General features: G+C 35.7%; 1 protein-coding gene across 1 annotated transcript in view; it reads right to left on the bottom strand.

Moving 5' to 3' along the window:
* HIPK1 (homeodomain interacting protein kinase 1) overlaps positions 1–21,176 on the bottom strand; it is a 39,390-nt gene extending 18,214 nt beyond the window's left edge. The window contains 8 exon segments of the mRNA XM_036850454.1: positions 1,044–1,269; positions 2,135–2,297; positions 2,642–2,826; positions 3,550–3,636; positions 4,416–4,535; positions 12,745–12,868; positions 20,100–21,148; positions 21,150–21,176. Of these exon segments, the coding sequence (XP_036706349.1) occupies positions 1,044–1,269; positions 2,135–2,297; positions 2,642–2,826; positions 3,550–3,636; positions 4,416–4,535; positions 12,745–12,868; positions 20,100–21,148; positions 21,150–21,176 (1,981 nt within the window).
* Between the last annotated feature and the right edge of the window lie 831 nt (positions 21,177–22,007).

Below are 22,007 nucleotides of genomic sequence, written 5' to 3'. Positions count from 1 at the left end.
CTGCTCCTCCGTTCTCCCTGTGGTTTCTCCCTGATTTACATTGCTATCGCTCTCCTGTCCTCCCAGTAATCTCTCAGTCTCCCCAAGCCCCTCTTTTCCTTCTGCTTGCTCTGACTCTGTCAGAAACCAAAGAAACAAAAGAGTCACAGTCAATAAGTAACTGAACTAAAAAGATAAAAATGCTAACTGCTTCTATGTGAACTGCTATGAGAAGCCTGAATCCTGGTTTATTCCCAGAGGGCACTGACATTGACTTTCTATTGGGAAAGTCAAGATGTCATCAGAATATATCCTTAAAATAATTTATTTAACCTTTTAAATAGCTCACCAGATCAATAAACATGGAACAACAATGAGAAAATGAGGAAGGATGGAAATGTGAAAATTAAAATCTTATCGCAACACATCAGGTGAGAGCCCCCTTCTTCAGCTATTCTATTCCTCTATTGATAGGAGTTTGCAGGAACAATATAATTCATAAGCTGAAGCAGATAATCTTAATGGCTTACCCACACAAATACCTCAGCTTGTAGAATTTTTCAGTTCAATAATGATCCTTACTTTTGAATGTAACTTAAGAGGTTTCTACATTCTTCAACATGATTTTTACATTTTTTAATAAAATTACCTTTTATTTGGAATACTAATTTTATTTTATAATGGAATGATACAGGGAATAATATTCAATATATAGCAGTTCTGTTTCCAACAAGTTTTTTCAAGATGTATATACTCTGCACATTGAGAGATACGTGTTTATGCTAGATATAGGACATCAGTACAAGGTCTCAATGGGCAAGAAAACTGGTTATCAGGCAGTTCAAATAAGGAAACATTAATTGAATGCCTACATGTCAGACAGCATCATAATTAGACAAATAACCAACGTAAAAAAGGTCAACCTACTTCAGTTATCTTCATAATCAAAGACTGAGTTTAAACTTGTCAAAGATCAAAACTAAACAACTAGATACTTACTTAGGATCTGCCTAAAGCAGGTAGGTCTGATATATACCATATGATATAGGAGTTTCCCCACTTACTTTGAAAAGCAGGTGGACATACTATAAATGTTTGTTGGAATGGATCTGTCTGAGTGCAAATCTGGGTGGTTCCAGGCTGCAAGGAAACACCCTGCTGGGCAACTCCAGGAACTGGTGCTGCAGATGATGGGTACAAAGCCGACTGGTAGTTTAGCAGTGAGACATCTGAATTAGCCAGAGAAAGAGTAGCAGCTGCTGCAGTAGAACTGGAAGCTAGAACACTGGCCTAAAAACAAAAGGATACTGGTATAAACATTTTTACATACATAGATTCTATCCAGAAAAACTAAGAACTAAGTTTTAAAATGTAATGTTAACTGTCTTTGAAATAACTCTCTGCTTAAGAAATTCTTCCTATCTCTTAAATTTAAGGTAGATTATAAAGCTGAAAAAGAAAACAAAGAATAAAAAAACAGTCCTGCTCTGGTTGAGGCTATATAAATAAACCCCTACCTCTTCTTTCTTTGCAAAAAGTTACTGGATGTGAGATCCCACCAAATCTCATATGATCTTCCATTTAGAAAGTAGACCTAGCTAAGAAATTAGGAAACTTACATCTTCAGAAACAAACTTAAATGTAAATATCACTGTTTGGCAAACAAATGCAAAACCACTCTTAAAGTTAATTATTGGAATTCATAGAAACAAAGAGTAGATCAGTAGTTGGTGGAGCAGGGTAGGAGATGGCTGGGGAGGTGGTCAAAGGGTACAAACTTCCAGTTATCAGATGAGTAAGTTCTGAGGACCTAATATACAGCATAGAAAAAAATGATTGGAAACACCTTTCGATACATGTAATGAGAGCTATCTAACAAAAAGAGAGTCATTTGGCTGAAGTCAGTACAATCAACAGCAGTAAGTAGTACAGAAGCCAGGTTCCACTTATTTGGCTATGCTAAGACTACGACGGCATGGATTAGGCCTTTGTATTTAATTTTTGTCAGCACATGATGTGTAGGTATTATCAGTCTGAAAATTCTTACGAAGCAACAAGACCACCAAAGCAAAGACTGGTTTCTTTACCTCACCCTGTACTCTTACTAGTTTTTATCCCACTTAGGTCTGAGTTTCCAAAATCATTTACTGAATACCTGATTGTGCACTGTATTGAGTTGGTTGCTGAAGCTCATGGTTAGATTTGTGCTTGTATTTGGGGCAACATGCGTGGTGAAGGGACTCTTGATCTGACTCACTGTATCATACATGTGAACCCTCCGTTTGCAGATCTCCATGTTCTGAAAACAAGACTTAACACTGAAAAAAGAGATTAAAAATTCAATGAAATAAATGCTGAGATTTAAACAGATAGCAAATAACTCAAGATAAATACAGATCAATGGTTTTTTCCCCCTGAGTACTTTCAGAGAAAATGAACCAAGAGTTTTTATAACCATAAAAAGGAAAAATACACATCTAATTTTTTTTTTACACATCTAATTTTTAATCTCATGATTTTTCAATGAGAAGGAAAAGCATCACTAAGCCAAATATGCAAGTATCAAAGTCACTGCTCTTGTGATACTTCCATTCAGCTGTAAGATGGTAACTCAACAGAAAACCACATCATGGCAAAATGCCCCAGACCATACTATACTCACTGATTGCTATGTGGAAAATCCAGAAGATGAGTCATTGTCACAAACTGATGGTTAAGAGTTTTCAGAGGAGTAATTCTCTTATCCGCATCAATTGTTAGCATTTTTTTTAACAGATCAATGTATTCTCTTCGATCCGCCTTCTCTGCCAACATATCTGTCCCCTCTAAGTCTGTGGACATGTTCACCTTATAAGGAAAATTTAGAAATATTATACTTCATCACTCAACCTTTAATGTTGACATTTAACATGTGCACTATGTACACATATTTATATATATAATATTCATATGTATAATACATATGTGTGTGTGTATATATATATATATATATATATATATATAGCTCAAGAGAAAAACCTGAGGAAATTTTTTCACAAATGGAAGCTCTTCTTATACTGTCTAATTAAAATCTTCAATTTGGTACAATTTGTTGGTAGAATAAAGCTGAATAAGCTCTTTTCATTCAAAATCCAGATCAAAGAAGTTAAGCAAAAATGATTGCTATTACTTAAATATAGTTTCTATTGCTGAAAAGATTAAATGACATAGTTTGTGTTTAAACAGAGTTTGGAACAAAAGCACTAAATAAATGTTAGCTCTTATGTAAGTATTTATTTAGTAGAAAAACTGGACAAGAAAGGAACCTTCGTAAATAATATTTCAAAATACTGACATGCAAAAGACTAGTTAAGCAAAAGCAAAGGAAAAATATATAATTCTAAAAATATCCTTTGCTAGGATTCAAACATTCTTTTAATATGTGGAAGAATATTAATGTATTTATGTAAAAAATGAAAACATATATTAGACGATAACAAATTGAATCTATCCTTGATATAACCAATGGAAGTGTATCTCTGATTAAAGAGATACATAAATGTCTGGCTTTCTGAAACTTTCCATACTTACCTGAGCCATATCATCTAAACAATTAAAAATGTACTTTCGAGCTTCTTTTGATTTGATCCCAGTCTCCAATTCATGTTCTTCAGGTGTCTACAAAATACAGATTTTTAAAAAATTCCATCTGTATGTTTTCACCTTTTATTCTAAATTAAAGTCAGAATACAGAGATACAAGTGTTGTCACCTTGCCAACCAGAGATCACAAACGTGAAAGTAATTTACAACAAGAAAATCTTCCGGTAGAGAGATGGGACCTTGATACCTGGCCACCCTTTCAACAATGATAAAATAAGTGTGCAAGCAATGATGTAGCACAGTTCCTGAAGAATGTCAGTTAAGAAGAGACATTACCATTTTTCTCTAAAAGCTACTTTCAAATGAAACAATATTTCAAATACTAACTATTCAATAGGCTCAGAGACAGAGTCACTGGGTTAATCAAATTACTCAGACATCTATTTGTTTTAAGAAAATATGTAAGGTCTTAATATGGGCAGTTATAAAATTGTGTTGTTTTGTCATATTTTTGAGAATTCTCTAAAAAACAGCCACTACTAAATTACTCTAGTTCTTCCTATCACTTAATGATAAGCACTACTCTCCATACCCCCTTCTTAGCTGCTGATTCAGATATATAAAATAACCTCAGCCAATTGAACTGGCATTTAATGTTTTGTTTTTTTAACTAAGGATAAGGCCATACGGGTACAATGATATAATTTTTCAAAGTATTTGCTCCTGCAAATGAACATTCCCACTGTCCCTCCCTTTGCCCCCCTCCACCTCAAGAATTTAATAACTAAACTTTGAATTCAAATTGGAATTAAGGAGTACAGGAATGAATAGTATAGTATAGCAAGGGAGTCAGACCTTAAGCCTCCACAGTGGGTACCCCAAATTAGGATCTCTGTTGAAAAACCTGGTTGTTTTTGTTCCGGCACTGAGAAGATATTCAGCTGGCAGGCCTTGTGTTTGTGAAATGTAACGAATCTGAAATGTCAAAACCATCAAAACATTGATTTGGAGTGAAAAGGTAAATTATTAAAAACTTTTACACTAAAATATTATAAATATTAGCTCTAGTCAAAAAAAGAGAAAGGTACTGCAAAGAAATTAACTATTTGATCAATACAAATGAAATTTATCTAGATAAATATATATGCTAACCCACTCACAGATAATTCCCAAATATTTATTCAGTAACTTCCTTGTTACTATACCTGTTATTTACAAGGAAAACTCAGTTTTGAAAATTTTCTATGTGACCTTTTTTGGTTTTTTGTAGATTTCTGATACAGAGTTCAAAAAACTTTAAGAGATTTCTAGGACAGAATAGTTTCCAACAAACTGTTTCATGGATTACCAAGGTTTTGTTTGTTTGTTGATACATTATCAAATTTAAGAGATTAGGAAAAAATTTCCATAAACCTCTTCCTTCCTTGGCTACCCTAGCTCTTGTCAATTGTCCCCACTCTAAATTGCTCATACCATAAAATTAAACAATTTAGTTTCTCTATCCCCACATCAATAAAGGGCAGGTACTATGTTCATTCATTCAATTTTTATTTTTATTTTTAGTTGCATTAGGTCTTCATTGCTGTGCACAGGCCTTCTCTAGTTGTGGCAAGCAGGGGCTACTCTTTGCTGCAGTGCACGGGCTTCTCATTGCGGTGGTTTCTCTTGTTGTGGAGCACAGGCTCTAGGCACACAGACTTCACTAGCTGTAGCACGCAGGCTCAGTAGTTGTGGCTCGTGGGCTTAGTTTCTCCGTGGCCTAGAGAAATGTGGGACCTTCCCGGACCAGGGATTGAACCCGTGTCCCCTGTATTGGCAGGCGATTCTTAACCACTGTGCCACCAGGGAAGTCCCCATTCAATATTTATTGAACACCTACTTTGAACTAGACCAGCAGTTCTCAAAGTGTGGTCTGGGGAACACTGAGGGGTTCCCAAGATCCTTTTAGGGAGTCTATGAAATATAAACTATTTTCATAATAATACTAAGAAGTTATTTGCCTTTTTCATTTCTTTCTCATGGGTATAGAGATTTCCAGAGGTGATGTGTGATAATGTCATTGCTCTGATGGCTAATGAGACATGTGCCTGTATATTCTTGTGTTTTAAAAGTTTCCCAGTTTTGGGACTTCCCTGGTGGCACAGTGGATAATACTCTGCACTCCCAATGCAGGGGGCCCAGGTTTGACCCCTGGTCAGGGAACTAGATCCCACATGCATGCCACAACTCAGAGTTTGCATGCCACAACTAAGGAGCCCATGTGTCACAACTAAGGAGCCCGTGTGCCGCAACTAAGGAGCCCGCCTGCCGCAACCAAGACCCAGTACAACCAAATAAATAAATAAATATTTAAAAAAATAAAAATAAAAGTTTCCCAGTTTTATTGTTCACATTTGTTTGCTTTCACAATTCTTCCTATCCAAAAAAGCAATTTGCTTCTTTCCTGACCTACTGAAAGTAAACCAAGAGGTAATTTTTTTAACCATCCCCCCTCCACATAAGAATGGCTATATTTAATGACGAAATTAGAAAGAAATTTTTAAGCAAGGAAATCTTACTTCTCACCTCTCCTCCCCCAGAATTTCAGTTTTAATTTCTAATGCAATATATATTAATAGATATAAGCTATATAAACAGGGCTCTTTGGGGTCCTCAACAATTTTTTAAAAGTGTAAAGCAGAGGTCAGCAAACTATGGCCTACAGGCCAAATCTGGCCTGCCGTCACAAGACAATTTTAGAAAATAGCAGGATATTACTCTGAATCTGTGGGAGCTACCTAACTGGAAGCCAAAATACAGCATTGGCAAAATAGAAAAAAAAAATTAATTGTGGATGAGAACATTTTAAATGTGAACTTCTTTTCCATACAAAAAGGGTGAAACATTTAAAATCCAGGATAAAATCTGTACAATGAAATACTATGCAGACATTTTAAATGATAGGGTAGAAGTATATTTATCGACATTGTAAAGAAAGATATTTCATAATATACTAAGTGAAAAAGCAGATTACAAATTAAATATGACCTCACTTAAAAAAAATTACACTTCACTGATTCTAAGAGGCACATTTTTTCACATTAACATCTTTGAAATTAGGATATGTCTTAAAACTGATGGCCATGATAAATCATGGTTTAATTGGAAGCATTCTTTCTTAGAGGTACAGAAAAGTAGTGCATCTCTCAATCAACGGTGTCTTAGATTTGATGAAACACAGTATATGTATTCCTCTATGTCCATAAGTTTATATATGAAACATAACTATATGTAGCACATATTCATTCATTCTTTCAGTAAGTACTTATTGAGCCAGGCAGTGGTGATTGTTAAAATAGACATGGTTCTTGCTCTCATAGACCTTGCAGTCAAGTGAGGGAAACAGACACTGAATGCATAATTCAAACTGAATTGGCATCCTGAAGAAAATAAATAGGCTTCTATAAAAATACATAACAAAGGAACCTGACCTAGACTGGGGACTGGTGAGGAAAACATCCTTGAAGAAGTGACACGTTAGCTAATTAATGAGTAGGGACTGACTAAACGAAATGAATGGGTGATAGAGAAGCATTCGAGATTAAGAGAACAGTATGTGTGAGGGCCTGTGCTAGAAGGAAACATTCTTAACCAGGGCTGAAATGATGCCAGTGGGGCTAGTGCAAGAAAAGCAAGAAGAAATGGTGTAAGATCAAATCTAGAAAGGAAGAGAGGAAGAGGAGAACAACCCAGGTAGAGGCTCAGAGGCCATATTAAGGATTTAGCCCTTAATTCTAAATCATGGGAAACCACTAAAGAGCAGGGGAGTGGCATGATCAAATTTGTGTTCTGAAAAAAAATCACTCTGGAAAAAATACTAGAGGGAGGCCAGAGTAGATAAAAGGGAGGTTGTCTAGTAGCCCATGTAAGTGATGAAGACAGCCTGGATGAGGGTAATAGCAATAGGAAAAAATGAGTATAATCAAGAGGCATTAGGACATACATGGTCAGGAGATACATGCATGTCCATACATGCATGTGCGTGCGTGTGTGCGCTCTCTCTCTCTCTCACACACACACACACACTGCAAAACTACATTTCCCTTTATAGAATTTATCTCAATTGTACTATATAATTATTTGTGTGATTATTTACTTAATGTCTATTTCCCACCACCAAACTATAGCCTCCATGAGGACAAGGACAATGTTTTATTCAGCACTGTATCCCCAGTAACCAGAGTACCTATGACAGTAGTCAATAAATACATAAAGAAAATTAACAAATTAAATATATAAATAAATACAAAATATACCAAAACATAACAGGTTACCTTTGAGGGGCAGAACCACTAAAGGTTGAAATTTTTGTCTCTTGGCTTACTGCATCTTTTCTAATTTCTCTACAATAATGCACTTATAAAATTAAAACATTAAAAATTTTTAATATTATAGAATGAAAAGAGTTAAACTGTGAAAGTAGAATGGGAACTATCATACAGATACTGCTTTTCACATAGCTTAAAATAAATCAACAACAAAGGCCCCACCTTTATGCAAACAAAGTATTATTGTCATTTGTTATTTTAAACAATTGAAATGTTTCCAACAAAGTTGAAGCCATTAACTAATATCTAGAGAGGGTATACACATTTGACTTCAAGACTCACAAACATCTGCTGTAAAATCTCAGCTATCGCATCTACAAAAAATCCACAGCTGATACCATACTTAATAGTGAAAGACTGCTTTCCCCCTAAAATCACAAGCAAGACGAGAACATCCACTCTTGCTATTTCTTTCCAACACTGTACTAGTGTGGTTCAATGCAAAGCAGTTAGGCAAGGGGAAAAAAAGGAATCCAGATTGGAAAGGAAGATGTAAAATTATCTTTATTTGTGATGACATGATGACATGATCTTGTAGTTAGAAAATTATAAGGAATCCAAAACTATTAGAACTAGAGTTCAATTAGAAAACTATCAGAAAAAGAGTTCAAGAAGGGTGCAGAATACAAGATTACAAAACTCACTGCATTTCTATACACTAGTAAAGAACAACTGAAAGTAAAATTAAGGGATTTCCCTGGTGGCACAGTGGTTAAGAATCCACCTGCCAATGCAGGGGACATGGGTTTGAGCTGTGGTCCGGGAAGATCCCACATGCCGCAGAGCAACGAAGCCCGTGTACCACAACTACTGAGCCTGTGCTCTAGAGCCTGCAAGCCACAACTCCTGAGCCCGCATGCCACAACTACTGAAGACCGCATGCCTAGAGCTCGTACTCCGCAACAAGAGAAGCCACCACAATGAGAAGCCCGCACACTGCAACGAAGAGTAGCCCCCACTCGCCGCAACTAGAGAAAGCCCATGCGCAGCAACGAAGACCCATTGCAGAGATAAATAAATAAATAAATTTTAAAAAGAAGGATCTTTAAAATAAAATTAAGAAAATAATTCTACTCACTATAGCATCAAAAAAAAAATACTTAGAAATAAAATTAACAAAAGAAGTATAAAACTTGAACTCTGAAAATTATAAAACACTGCTAAAGAAAACCTAAATAAATCTGATCATGTTTATGGATCAGAAGCCAATATTGTTAAGATGGCAATACTTCCTAAAGTGATCTACAGGTTCAAACAATCCCTATTAAAAACAAATCAATAATTTTTGGGGGGCAGAAATAGAAAAATCCCTAAAATTTATATGGAATTTCAAGGGACCCCAAATAGCCAGAACAATCTTGAAAAAGAATAAAGTCCTGGTTTCAAAACTGACTACCACCAGAGAAAGACAAATACATATGATATCACTTATATGTGGAATCTAAAATATGATACAAATGAACTTATTTACAAAACAGAAATAGACTCATTGACATAGAAAACAAACTTACAGTTACCAAAGGGGAATGGGAGGGGAGGGATAAATTAGGAGTCTGGGATTAACAGATACACACTACAGATAACTATATTCATTATCTTATAATAACCTATAATGGAAAAGAATCTGAAAAAAGAATACACACACACACACACACCGGAATCACTTTGCTGTATACCTGAAACTAACACAACATTGTAAATCAACTATACTTCAATTGAAAAAAAAAAGAAAGAAAAAAACTTACTACCAAACTATAGTAATCAAAACAGTGTGGTACTGGCATAAGTATAGATATAGGAGTATAGATCAATGGAACAGAATTGACAATCCAGACATAAATCATTATACTTACTTATGGTCAACCGATTTTTGACAAGGATGCCAAGACAATTCTTGGGGAAAGAACAGTCTTTTAGCAAATAGTACTGGGATAACTGAACACCCACATGTAAAAGATAGAAACTGGACCCTTTCCTTACAACATATTCAAAAATTAACTTAAAATGACTCAAAAACCTAAATGTAAGAGCTAAAACTATAAAACTCTTAGAAGAAAACATAGGAGAAAAGGTTCATGACACTTGATTTGGCAATGATTTCTTGGATATGATACAAGTATAAGCAACAAAAGAAAAAATAAGCAAATTGGACTTCATCAAAATTTAAAACTTTTGTGCAAATACTCTAAACCGAGTGAAAAGGGAACCCCATGGAATGGGAGAGAGTATCTGCAAATCACTTACCTGATAAGGGATTAATAATAAGAATACAGAAAGAACTCCTACAACTCAACAACAACAACAACAACAACAAAATTCAAAAACGGGCAGTGGACTTGAATAGACTTCTCCAAAGAAGATATACAGATGCCCAATAAGCACATAAAACGATGCTCAACATCACTAATCATTAGAGAAATATAAATCAAAACCACAATGAGCTATCACTACATATCCATAAGGATGGCTATCATTTTTTTTTAAAAAGAAAGAAAATAACCAGCGTTGGCAAGGATGAAGGATGTAGGGAAACTGCAACTCTTGTACATTGTTGGTAGGAATGTAAAATGGTATAACCACTGTGGAAAACAGTTTGTTGGTTCCTCAGAAAGTTAAACATAGAATTAGCATATGACCCAGCAATTCTACTTCTAGCTTTATACCCAAAGGAACGGAAAACAGGGACTTAAACCCTGGTACACCAATATTCATAGCACCATTATTCACGACAGCCAAAAGGTGGTAACACCCCAAGTGTCCATCAACAGATGAGCACATAAAAAAACGTGGCATACATATATATATACACACACACACACACACACATATATATACATATATACATACACACACACAATGAAACATTGATCAGCCATAAAAAGTGGTGATACAGGCAACAGCATGGATTAAAAACATCATGCTAAGTAAAAGAAGCCCAGCACAAAAGACCACATATTGTATGTGATGAATATGCTATGCTAGAATAGGCAAATCTATACAGATGGAAAGTAGATTACTGGCTCCCAGAGTGGTGGTGGGGTGGTTAGGGAAGAATGGGTACTGACTGCTAGTAAGTACTGGGTTTCATTTTAGAGTCATGAAAATGTTCTAAACTGATTGTGGCTATGGTTCACAACCCTGTGAACATACTAAAGACCACTGATTTGCACACTTTAAATGGCTGAATTATACGGTATGTGAATTATATCTCAATAAAGTTTTTAAAAAACTCAGCTGTAAGAACAAGGATCCTGCCACAGGAACCTTTTTGTATAAGCAAAGATGCATCAAGATAAAGTATTCCCAATCCTGCTCTACAACAGCAACACCCTATTTATTCATTATTAAGCATGGGAAAAAAACAACTTTCTCCTACAACCCAGTTTCGCATCTGTGCACCAGGCAAAAATTCTCAAAACTACCATATCATTTCTTTACAAGGTAACCTCCCATTGTACCTTAGCTTCTAAATCTAATTTTATTTGGTTCCACTTCCTAGGAATATTTACAATGCAATCTGTTTTCTAAGGTTGAAGAGATGCCACAAAACAGTTGGCCTAGGAATGGCACTTTACAGGCTATAATTGCTAGGAGCGAGGTTTCTTAATCGGGGGGTCCACGAATTCCCTAACTTTGTATATAAAACATTGTGAGCATATTTTTCTGAGAAGATCCATAGCTTCATCAGATTCTCAAGAGTCTAAAACCCAAAGAGGAGAATCAATGGATTGGTTCAAGTAACTGTGGTTTTGCATCATTTAATCTCCCTCACACTTTTTTGTGGTTGTTGTTAAAATAAGGAAGGTGGTTCATGTCTCACAAGGTGAATGAAAGACTGAAAAATTACAAAGCTCAATGTAACTGGTTACTTATCATACGAACAAATCATTTTTTATGTCTCACTCAGAGACAAATCCAAAGAGTCAAATTTTTGGAAGTTGGTAAATGTTACATCTACTCTAAAATGGACTGAGGAGTCAAAATTCCAGGTTGAATAGGGAAAAACACTATTTTGCTCTTTTCTCTTTTAATGGTTCAAAATAACCATTCATTTCTCAAAAAAACTAAAAAAAAACCTGATGTACCTACTGTGTCCCAGATGCAATGTCAGTAGCTGAGGATACACTGGTAGAATCAAACAGTCTCTGCCCTCAAAGAGCTTACAGCATAGTAGCTAGAACCATTTTTTTGAAAGAACAAAAAATGAGAATTCACAATTTACTTCCATGGCAAAACTTTTTTCCTTAGGACCAGTTTCTTAGGAAGTGGTAGCATATCTTCTAAAGCTTGTCTGTTTTGAAACATAGATAATTTGTTACAATACTTTTCAACTCATAAGATTTCCCTCCTAAATCCTATGTTACAGAGACCTAATACACATCACAACTTCTAGGGTCCAATGTGTTTCGGTATGCAGAGAGTAATTACTTCAGTGTGTGTCATGTATAAAAAGGAATAAATAGCACTGAATGAGCCAAAGTTTGCTCTTAAAATTCCAACTTCACATCCTTACTCTACTTTCATATCCTAATTCACAAGACACATTGGCTGACAAGCTAAGTCTCTAATAAATCATTACAGATCTGGAAAAGTAGCAATCTAAAGTAATATAAAATAAAATGCTTTTTAAAGTTTAGAATTGCAAATATAACTTCAGACTAAGAAGCAGGTAGAGAAAATTCCATTCTTTAAAAAATTATTTTTAATTGGACTATTCTTTCCCTACAATCTAAATACTTCACTAGTACTTCTATTCCTCTAGAACCTTTCACCAGTAACTACTTGCTTTCTATTGCCATCCAAATAAACACTCTTACCTGATCATATTCTGAAGCACCAGGATAAAGAGGCCACCCCAGGAACAGCTCAGCTATCACACAGCCCAATGACCACATATCAATAGCTTCACAAAATGGTAATCCAAGAATAATTTCAGGGGCTCTAGCAAAAACAAAAATAGCAGATTAAAAAAATTACACATTATTTTGGGAAACTAACTATGTCGATTAAGTCTTGTTTTAGTATCAGGTAAAGGTACATTGATTTAATGAAACTGAAAACAACCTTTGGTATAAAATCCATAATTCGAAACTCTTGGCCCCAGATGTGTGTTGAAATTCAGAGCTTTTTTAATTTCAGAAAGGTACTACCCATGCATAAACTACATACTTCATAATAATCCCAATGGAGTTTAGGGAAGCATCCCATAATCAAACACATTAATGCTTCTGCAACAAAACATATGAGCAATCACACTAAGCCAGACAAATACTTTAAACAGCCTTACATTGATTCAAGTCAGGTCTTGCCAATAAATAAGTTTATACCAAACTTAGAAAAAGATTTTTAGCTTTGAAAGCTTTCTGAATTTAGAAATTACAGATAAGGGATTATGGACTTATTCTTTTTATTCTTAGAAACTTTTTAATTACAGAAAAATCAATTAAATGGCCTGATCAATAAATACCCCTTTATGACAGAAATGCCTTCTGTAGAGACACAGTGGTTCACATCCTAATTCCATTATTTAACAGCTGTAGGCAATTAATCTTTCTGAGCCTCAGGTTCTTTTTTTTTTTTTAACATCTTTATTGGAGTGTAATTGCTTTACAATGGTGTGCTAGTTTCTGCTGTATAACAAAGTGAATCAGCTATACATATACATATATTCCCATATCTCCTCCCTCTTGCATCTCCCTCCCGCCCTCCCTATCCCACCCCTCTAGGTGGTCACAAAGCACTGAGCTGATCTTCCTGTGCTATGCGGCTGATTCCCACTATGAGCCTCAGGTTCTTCATTCATAAAATGGAGATGAGTACCTCCTACTACATAAGGTTGTGGTAAGGTTAAAATAAATAAGTAAAAAATAATGATGATGATGATAATGATGTCGTTCAAATATTAAAGCTCTTGACCAGCGCTTGGCACATGGTTAGCATTATGTAAGTGTTAGAGAAAACAATGACTATTATTATTATACCATCATTCTTTTAAAACTTTGAACTCTCTGTGTGCTTTCAGAAATATTCATTTCCGCTAATGCTCCACATGAGAAACCCAACCCTACGAAACCTTAAAGAGAAAACTATGGTAATACTATAAACTAAGAGCTCTCTATATATGAATATATCCAAGGCAAAATTATTATCCCCTCTATATTATACTTAGAGAGGAGGAAACAGAGGCAAATAGATTAAGTAATTTGCCCAAAATCACACAGTTAATAAGTGGCAGAGCTAGAATTTGAATCCTGGTAGCCTACCTCTGAAGTTGAGTACATTATACTGTCTCTAAATAAGTAAAAGTTAAATACATACCCATCTATACTCATCTATTTGGCATGGTGGTATACATGGTATTTTTCAAATTGTAACTAAAATTAAGAGATAAATGGATTCAAAAGGGGGATGATAATAATAGGTAATATATTGATAATAATAGATGACACTTATATAGTACTTAGTATGTGTCATGCACTGAGTTCTTTATAAATGTGGGGTTCACTTAATTCTTACAACAATCCTATGAAAGCAGATATTATCACTATTAAGTAATCAATTATAAGATACACATTTTTCACATTTTAACATCTCTGAAATTAAGAAGATTCCTGCAAATAATGGTATATTTTAGTTTAATGGCAGTGTCTTTACTTTCTTATTGGTACATAAATAATATTATATTTCATCTTATAATCAATGGCACCTTAGATTCTACGTAAGAAAGTATTATTTCCATTTTACAGATGTAGAAACTGGGCACTGGCAGGTTAAGTAACTTGCCCAAGGCTGGAGCCCAGGCAGTCTGGATCCAAGGTCTGAGCTCTGAAACACTTTATCATCTCCAAATAATTTCCTTTCCTTCTTACAAGTCACAGAACTTGAATCTGTAAGGACACTCCAGATCCAGATCCCTCATTAATCAGGAGCTAAATGGAAAAGCAGAACTCTCCATTAGGAACCATCTAATAGGCCATGTCTCCTCATGAAGTGCCTAGGTTTCCCAAATTTTATTCTTAAGCAGTATGTGCTTATTGTTGCATTGTGTGTATGGGGGAGGGGGGGCAGACAAAGACTGAGTGGGGAGGGTATAAAGATATTTCCCTAAATAAGAATATCCTCCCAGAGTAATTTTCTAAGTAGCCCCTAGAAAATGATAAATTAGAGGACTCCATAGGGTCTAAAAACTTCCCTGATCCTTGCACAAAAACAGCAGAAGATCCAGGCCTGCTGGGACTTACACTATTTGACAGCTAAGGGTGGAACCACTAATACCATCAGTTTTTGGGCTATTTGATGTGAACTGTGGTTTTGTTAGCCAAAGAAAACAAAAAAGTGATATTCCTGTTGCAGGTGACTAGAGCCCCATATTACTGATGGAATTTCAGAGTTCAATTAAATACAACCACTGTGGCATGTTTGATAGCATTAATAAACTAGAGGGTAAGAGTACCCAGAAACATAAAAGCCTTTCTAAAATTGAAACGGAACAAAATTTTTACTTTCACTGAGCAGACTGATTAATTTCTAAGTTCATGACAGTGCCAAAAATAGCTGGCAGGGAGAATACAAATGGCTTTGTGCCAAAATAAAAACTGGGCTTAGAACATTCCTAAACATCAACTGAAGAGCAGCAGATTGATTTTGCCATTCCCACTATACCAGGAATACATTTTAAAATCCAAAAGGCAGGTCACAGGGAGGGGCCAGGCCACCCAATAACTTACTTCTTTAAAAAGGTAGCCGTAAGATGTGATAACTGTTAGGCTTCTAAGGCTTAAAGTTTAAGGGAAATTAAGAAAAACACCAATTCCATCCCCCAAGCCCCACTAAACAAAAAAACCCTGAAGACTGACTGCAATCAGTTTTTCCATTTGGTCTCGCTCTGCTTCTGGAGTAACAAAAGCAGCTAAGTATTTCAAGTAAAAGCTCACCCAAAACAGTTAACTCTACCACATCTACCATGCAAAAAGGTTAAGTATCAAAAGAAAAAAAAAGGAAAGCAGTAAAAATAAAGTAAAATAAAATAAGGCTGCTCAGTCTATTGAGGACTTCTCACTTTCATTAGAGCCTAAAAATGTTAGACTTACGTAAACTCCAGGAAGCAAAAAGACTTAAGTTATCTTCTTTTACTGAACATCATTTAGAGCAGGTTCACCTCTAAAGACTGAACGTTTTCACCTCTGAATTCAGATCAAAACTCTTGATAATATTTTCATTACTATATCATCTTTCCCCTTGGCCTCCAACATTTCTCAATCCCTCAATATAAACTATACACTGAAATTCTTGTTCTACTTCATCTATATAATAAGTTAATTACTCTTCTAGGTCCCTTTCCAGCTCTGACATCCTAACAACTGGGCAGTAAAAAAGATTACCTATTAAAGCACAGGAAAAAGGAAAACAAAACTAGCAGTCTTCCCTTTAGTAGGAAAATGGCATTAATTGTACTTTGGACATGGTGACTCTCCTCTTTGAAGATACATCCCATCCTTCGAGAACAAATACTAAACAGGCTTTCATTGCTATAACCAGGAGGTAGAAATAGCAATCCTTGCGTTTTGATTTCCCAACTTCAAACTCCTTTAAATTGAAAAATTCCACCTAAGTCATAAAGCTCTATTTCACTGGAACCCAGAGCAAGCTGAGGTTGGAATCACTTAATAGCACAAATCATTCTCTGCTCATCTTCATGAACACTCTTGTTTCTTCCCATCCATCTCAGAGGCATCAAACCAAATAAGAGATGTTACATAAAGTCTAACTTCCTACATCTGCGGCTTAGGTGTTAACTGTGGTTACAGTGTCAGATGAAACTGGATTGTTTGTTTGTCTAGGATAAACTGAAAATATGTTTTCCTTATCTAGATCTTGTCCTTCCGTACATAACAAAGTGATCTCAGCTTTAAGGCCAGCTAGCCTGTTCAGAATGGAAAAGCACTGAGCTTATAAGCATGACAAACCTTTGTGCCTAAAACTCAAGCCCCAAAGACAGCAACTTTTCTTGGAATTAGTCTACATTTACATTTACAGTGGGCTAGGAAATAAAGTACTTTATTTTTACTGCCTGAGTCATTTAGCCATGCCCATGGCCAACAGAGACAGCATGGTGGCAAAAATTTATGTCAACTGATAGTACTTTGGCATGTTATCAGCAAGATGAAGCAATGTAAACAATGCAATGTAAAAAGGAGGGTAAGAGGAAGGCTGGCTCTGGAGCCAGAACGCTTCAATGGTCAAAAGGATTTCAGAAAGGTTTTCTGAAAGACAAGAGGGTGAGGATTTAATGGACTCTAATAAAGCAACAATGCAACATGCACAGGACCACTGTGGATAAAATTTATATAAAGAAGTAATGCCTGAGCTGCTATTCCACTTGCCTTAGGCTCATCATCAAGTATTACTGTGATAGAGTTTTAGAAAACTATAAAAAGAAAAGATAAAAATAGATTAGGGTGGATTGGAAGACAATGTTGTTAAGACGTCAATACCGCGCAAAGTGATTTGCAGACTCAGTGCAATCCCTATAAACACCAATGAGGTTTTTTTCAGAAATAGAAAAGTCCATCCTAAAACTCATATAGAATTTCAGGAGACTCCAAAAAAGCCAAAACAATCTTGAAAGAAAATAAAACTAGAGGTCTCACACTTCCTGATTTCAAAACTTATTACAAAGCTACAAGTAATCAAAAAAGCATGGCACTGGCATAAAGACAGACATTTAGAACAATGGAACAGAAGGGAGAGCCCTGAAATGAACCCTCATATATATGGCCAAAGGATTCTGACAAGAGTGTCAAGACCATTCAATGGAGAAAAGACACTCTTTTCAGCAAATGGTGCTGGGAAAACTGAATATCCACATGCAAAAGAATGAAATTGGACCCATACTTTATACCATACAAAAATTAACTCAAAATGGATCAAAAACCTAAATATAAGAGCTAAAGCTATTTGAAGAAAACATGGGGGAAAGCTTCATGACATTGGTTTGACGATTTCTTGAATATACCAAAAGTATAAGCAACAACAAAAAAGACAAATAGGACTTCATGAAAATTTAAAACTTTTGTGCAAACAACACTATCAATATAGTGAAAAGACAACCCCACGGAATGGGAGAAAATATCTGCAAATCATATATCTGACCAGGGATTAATACTCAGAATATATAAAGAACTCCTACAACTCAGCAACAAAAAACAATCCAATTCAAAGACGGACAAAGGACTTAAGACATTTCTCCAGAGAAGACATACAGATAGCCAATAAGCACATGAAATGATGCTCACCATCACTAATCATTAGGGAAATGCAAATCAAAACTATATGAGATATCATTTCACATACATAAGGATGGCTATTATCCAAAAAAAAAAAGAGAGAGAGAGAGAGAAAGAAAATAACAAGTGTTGGTGTATTGGTGAGGATATGGAGAAATTGGAATCCTCATGCATTGCTGGTGGGAATATAAAATTGTGCAGTGGCTGAGAAAAACAGTTTGGTGGTTCCTCAAAAAGTTAAAGAATTACCATATGACCCAGCAACTCTACTTCTAGTTTTATACCCAAAAGAATTGAAAACAGGGACTCAAACACTTGAATGCCAATGTTCATTACATCATTATTCACAATAGCCAAAAATGTGGAAACAACCCAAGTGTCCATCAACAGATGAATAGATAAATAAAATGTGGTATATACATGCAATAGAATATTATTCAGTCCTGAAAAGGAATGAAATTCTGATACATGCTACAGAATTTCAGAGATTAACCTTGAAAACATTATGCTAAGTGAAGTAAGTCAGACCCAAAAGGAGAAATATTGTATGATTCCACTTATATGCAATATCTAGAATAGGCAATTTCATAGAGACAGAAAGTCAAATAGAGGTAACAGGGGTAGGGGGTAGGAGGGTGGAGTAGTTACTGCTTAATGGTTACAGAGTTTCTGTTTTGGGTGATAAAAAAAATTTGGAAATAGATAGTGGTGAAGGCTATACAACACTATGAAGATACTTCACAACACTGAATGGTACAAGTTAAAATGGTAAACTTCATGTTAGGTAGGTTTTATCACAATTAGAAAAACAAAAATATGTAGATGGCATATTTTCTGAGTCCCTATACAGGTTAAAATGTCCTTACATTATTTTCACACATAATATAAAATTCTCAGTTCAGAATTTCTATTTCCTCAAAATTTATTATAGGCATTTGGTATGTTGGACACATCTCTTGATAAAACTTATTTTGTGGGTTATCTTTTTTTATTGTTTCACTTCGTGATTGGGTGAGTGTACAATCTGTGTTTAATGCATGACCATTAAAATAAATATAAGATTCCTTAAAATTAATAACTAGACAGATAAATGACATACTGAGAAATAAAAGCTCATTTAAAGACTTTCCCGTCTTCTCCCTTTCAGTAATGCTCCTTGGTTACAGTACAGACAAAATTCTATATACCAGCATTTAAGTTCTGTCCCAATAATTATTATATATTGAAAAGATAGCTTTATTAGAAGTATCAATATGGAAATATAAATCACTGAAGTATAAGGTGTTTGGGTCAAGGCCATTTTAGGATAACCAAATAAGTTCATATGCAAATAAGTTCAAAGGACTATGGAGAATATTAAAACGAGAAGAGACCTTAGCAATCATCTAATCCAATTCTCTCTATTATGCAAGAAAGAAAATGTAAAATAATAAAACGTTGCTAGAGTTAAACTTGGAATTATTCCCAAGGCATCTCACCTGCCAAGATAGGAACCTGGGAAAAATAGCAGCATATGCCCAAATTCCTCATATATAAGTAAACATCTTATATATTTAAAACACTTTAAAATGGGAAAATTAGGTATAATGGTAGTAAAGAAGGAACCAGATGCTACTATAATTCAACTAGGAACAACCTTCAGAATCAGACTGAATTAATCTTTCTAGAGTTAATATTTCAGAAATAAAATAATGTTACGTATAGGAATGCCACACACATGGAATATTAAATACTAAATATATTTAGGATAATACTAAAATATATTATCCTATTCTGTGTTGAAATCTGTAAATAAATTCATTGTTATACGTAGCCCTTTGTAATGTATGTTAAATATAAAGACAGATCTCTAGTCGAAGACATGCTTTTTAGCATTTGCCACTTGCCTGTAGTAACGTGACTGTAAGTAGGTTGAGCACACAGCTTTGGAAACGTGACTAGCAGAACCAAAGTCAATGACCTTCACTCGGTAGGGTTGGCGCACTGGATCGACCAGCATTATGTTTTCAGGCTTAAGGTCAGCGTGAATTAGACCAAGGCTCTTGAGCTTCATCAGGGCTGTGGCCACCTGCTGCAAGATTGGTCTGATGTACTTGAGTGGCAGTGGGCTAAACTTATTCTGCTTTAGAAAATCATATAAGTTCTGCTCCAGCATCTCGAACACAAGGCAGGTATGATTCTTATGCTGAAAGCACTCATAAGAACGAACAAAATTATACTCATCGGCATTTTCACTGCTTAGGCGGGAAAGGATGCTCACTTCAATCTGTCCTTGTCTGGCATAGGAGGGGTGGTTCTTCAAGATTTTAATAGCCACAATTTCCTTGGTGCTCCGCTTCCAGCATTTAGCCACCTGTCCAAATGTTCCCCGGCCTAAGAACTCCAAGACTTCATAGCTGTTTGTCATAGAGCAAAGGATCTCATGCTGGACCAGCTGGTAATCCCCTTCTCCACTGGAACTGCTACTCTTCGTGGTCACAGTGGTGGTCGTGGCAGCGGCACCCACCACAGTCCTGTTTTGCAGCATGAGAGGGGGATGTTCTTCTATGATTTGCACGCTACCGTTGCTGTCAACTTCCTCACTTTTTCTTTTCAATCCACATTTTTGATATGGCTCAAGCAAAGAAACGTTGCTTCTGTGAGTCAGGGTCTGGCTGCTTTGGAAGGTGGATGTAGCAGCACTGGCAGAGCTATCAGCAGCTGTTACAACAATATGCTCCACTGCAGGAGCTGGGAGGAGGAGGCCCTGGTCGTAAGCAGGGATGTTGAAATTTGCTACCTGGTGAGAAGAGTTGGCTTGCCCTTGTGTGGCTGGGAGGGTTTTGCTGTGGGTATAGTATTTGTCGTTGCTGCTCTGTCCAGAAACATCCCAACCAGAAGGCTCTATTTTCAGTTTCTTTGCACTGCAGAAGGCACTCGACGACACTGATGGGGGGGGAAAACACCTGCAGCTGTGATGCCATACCTACATCAAGAAAGAGGAAGAATTAGGCCCTCAATTTTATACAACCCCTCAATTAGTATATCGGAAAACTTTCAGTTTAGAAAAAACAAGTAAACGTATATCTGGCTGAGGTTTTATTTTATACATTTTTCAAAACATGTTTCCTATTATAGAAAGATAAACTTTTTGGTCAATTACACATCCTGAATCACTTTTTTGAGACTCAGCAATAATAGGACATATTGTTAAAAGAGTATGAACATCTAAGATGGTTTATAAAATAAAAACAACAACAACAATAGCTTAGATGATTGATCACTTAGTATGTGCCAAGTGGTAGTCTAAGCACTTCATACACATAACTCGTTTAATTCTCACCACAACCTTTTGAAAAACATACTATCATTATTTCCATTCTACAGATGAGGAAACTAAGACACAGACTGGCTAAAATAATTTGCCAGAAATAACAAAGCTCTTAAGTGGCAGCACTAGAATTCAAACCCAAGCTCTTTGGCCCCAGAGTTCATTCCACAGCTGTCTTCATTCCTGCCCTGCTTAGCTTTTTAATCAATTATTTAAATGTAGACATAGATGACATGCTTATAAAATTCATAGATGAACCAAATTTGGGCAGGATACTCAATATTGCTAAGTAACGGGTCCAAAAAGATCACAAAGAGCAGAAACCATAAGGTAAATCTAGCTGATGACATTTAACACAAATATTGACTTCCTACTTAGGTCCAAAATCTGGCTAGCACAAAGCACAAGGATAAGAGATACAAGGTTTCGCAGGATCATATATGAAAAACACTTTGTTAGCAAGAGAAACACTATGTAATAATGT

This window comes from Balaenoptera musculus, chromosome 1 (assembly GCF_009873245.2).
Source record: "Balaenoptera musculus isolate JJ_BM4_2016_0621 chromosome 1, mBalMus1.pri.v3, whole genome shotgun sequence".
NCBI lineage: Eukaryota > Metazoa > Chordata > Mammalia > Artiodactyla > Balaenopteridae > Balaenoptera > Balaenoptera musculus.
This window is presented reverse-complemented; position numbering and strand designations above follow the sequence as displayed.